At 29.9% G+C, this 1,650-nt stretch overlaps 1 protein-coding gene across 1 annotated transcript; it reads right to left on the bottom strand.

Moving 5' to 3' along the window:
* Window positions 1-822: 822 nt before the first annotated feature.
* On the bottom strand, window positions 823-1,284 carry LOC135147796 (uncharacterized). Its single transcript, XM_064081384.1, has one exon. It carries the CDS (start codon window positions 1,282-1,284, stop codon window positions 823-825), a length of 462 nt encoding a protein of 153 aa, XP_063937454.1.
* Between the last annotated feature and the right edge of the window lie 366 nt (window positions 1,285-1,650).

Below are 1,650 nucleotides of genomic sequence, written 5' to 3'. Positions count from 1 at the left end.
CACTATACCACTATACGTAGTATCTGCCTTAGGAAAAATCCAACAGCTGCAAGTGGCGCTTAAAACTATTTCCTGTGCTTCAGCCTTCTCTCTCTTCAACTTGCGCTCAAAGGAGCCCTGTGTACTACTGATGATTTCATGCCTTAGTCTATTTCATATAACATGTAACTTGCGCCACAACAAGATCTTCATGTTATCTCTCCGTGCTAGCTGGTGCATTCCTTGTATTCACAGTGAAACCCTAGGACACATGACATCACATGCACATGCAAACCCTAGGTTGTACTGTAGTAGACACATGACATCATCCCAATATGCATGTATATAATATATAATATAATATAATATATTATGTTGTGTTTATTTAATAAATAAAAGTATATATAAATATATACACACATATATATATTATTTATATGAACATATAATAATATATATGTACATATATTTAAATATATTCTCATATATTCAAATATATATATATAATATATAATTATATGTAAATACAAATATATATAAATATATATATATATAGTTATTTATAAATATAAATAAAAACATAAATATATAAAGAAAAGTATATATAAATATATATACATATATATAATATATATTTTTTTTGCTAAATAAAATTTATTGAAAAAACGGAAACACTAATACAAGATCCAGAGGGCAAGCCCCTGGAGAAAGAAATACGATAACACAGGAAATTCCCTAACTAGGAGCAAGCATAAGAAACTCAAGGAGACAACAGATAGAAGATTAACTCACCAACTAGACAACAACACTACAGCACTACAACAGACTATCTAGAAATAACATCTAATAAAGCAATGGGATGATGCCAGGATGATTGGCAGCCATTCTCTTGAAGCTGTTACAGGAAAATAGTCTTTCCCGGACCATTTCCTTAACACGCAGCAGGACTCTTGATGGGGAATTATGTTTACCAACATTATGAATTCTGAAATTTCTCTCCTTCCAGGTGTGGTAGATAGCAACTGCAATAAACAATCCACCAATCCTTTTCTTAATTCTGCTAGTGTTACCAATAAAAAAAGCACCAGTTCTGCATAAATCCCAATCAGCATTGAACTGAACTGGATTCTCAGCACGCAAGGCTGCAAAGAAAGGACAGTTAGAGAATAAATGGTGAGAAGATTCCAAGCCCCCATTACACAGAACACATCGAGGATCAACCTGCATCTCAAACAACCTCATTTTATCCTTAGTTAACAAGCGATTCTTGATGGCCAGCCAGAAGAAGAACGCACACTTGGGCATTATAAAGGAGTCCCAAACAATATTGGACCAAGGGCAAACCTGATTGGAGGTTCGAATAGATTGATAAATGGCAGCACGGGATACAGAATTAGTAATATATATAATATTTATATAAACATATAGTAATATATATACACATATATTTAAATATATTCTCATATATTTAAATATATATAATATACATATAACTATGTGTAAATATATATATATATATATATATATAAAGATATATATAACTCTCTCTAAATATAGATATATTTATGCACATAATATAATATATATACGCACTTAAATATATAAATTTTTATATAAAATATGAATACATATACTATACACATATATATTTATTTAAATATATATAGATAT

The sequence above is a fragment of the Daucus carota genome, chromosome 1 (genome assembly GCF_001625215.2).
Source record: "Daucus carota subsp. sativus chromosome 1, DH1 v3.0, whole genome shotgun sequence".
NCBI classification, from domain to species: domain Eukaryota; kingdom Viridiplantae; phylum Streptophyta; class Magnoliopsida; order Apiales; family Apiaceae; genus Daucus; species Daucus carota.
Note: the sequence above shows the minus strand (reverse complement) of the source record. Positions and strands in the feature narration are given on the sequence as shown.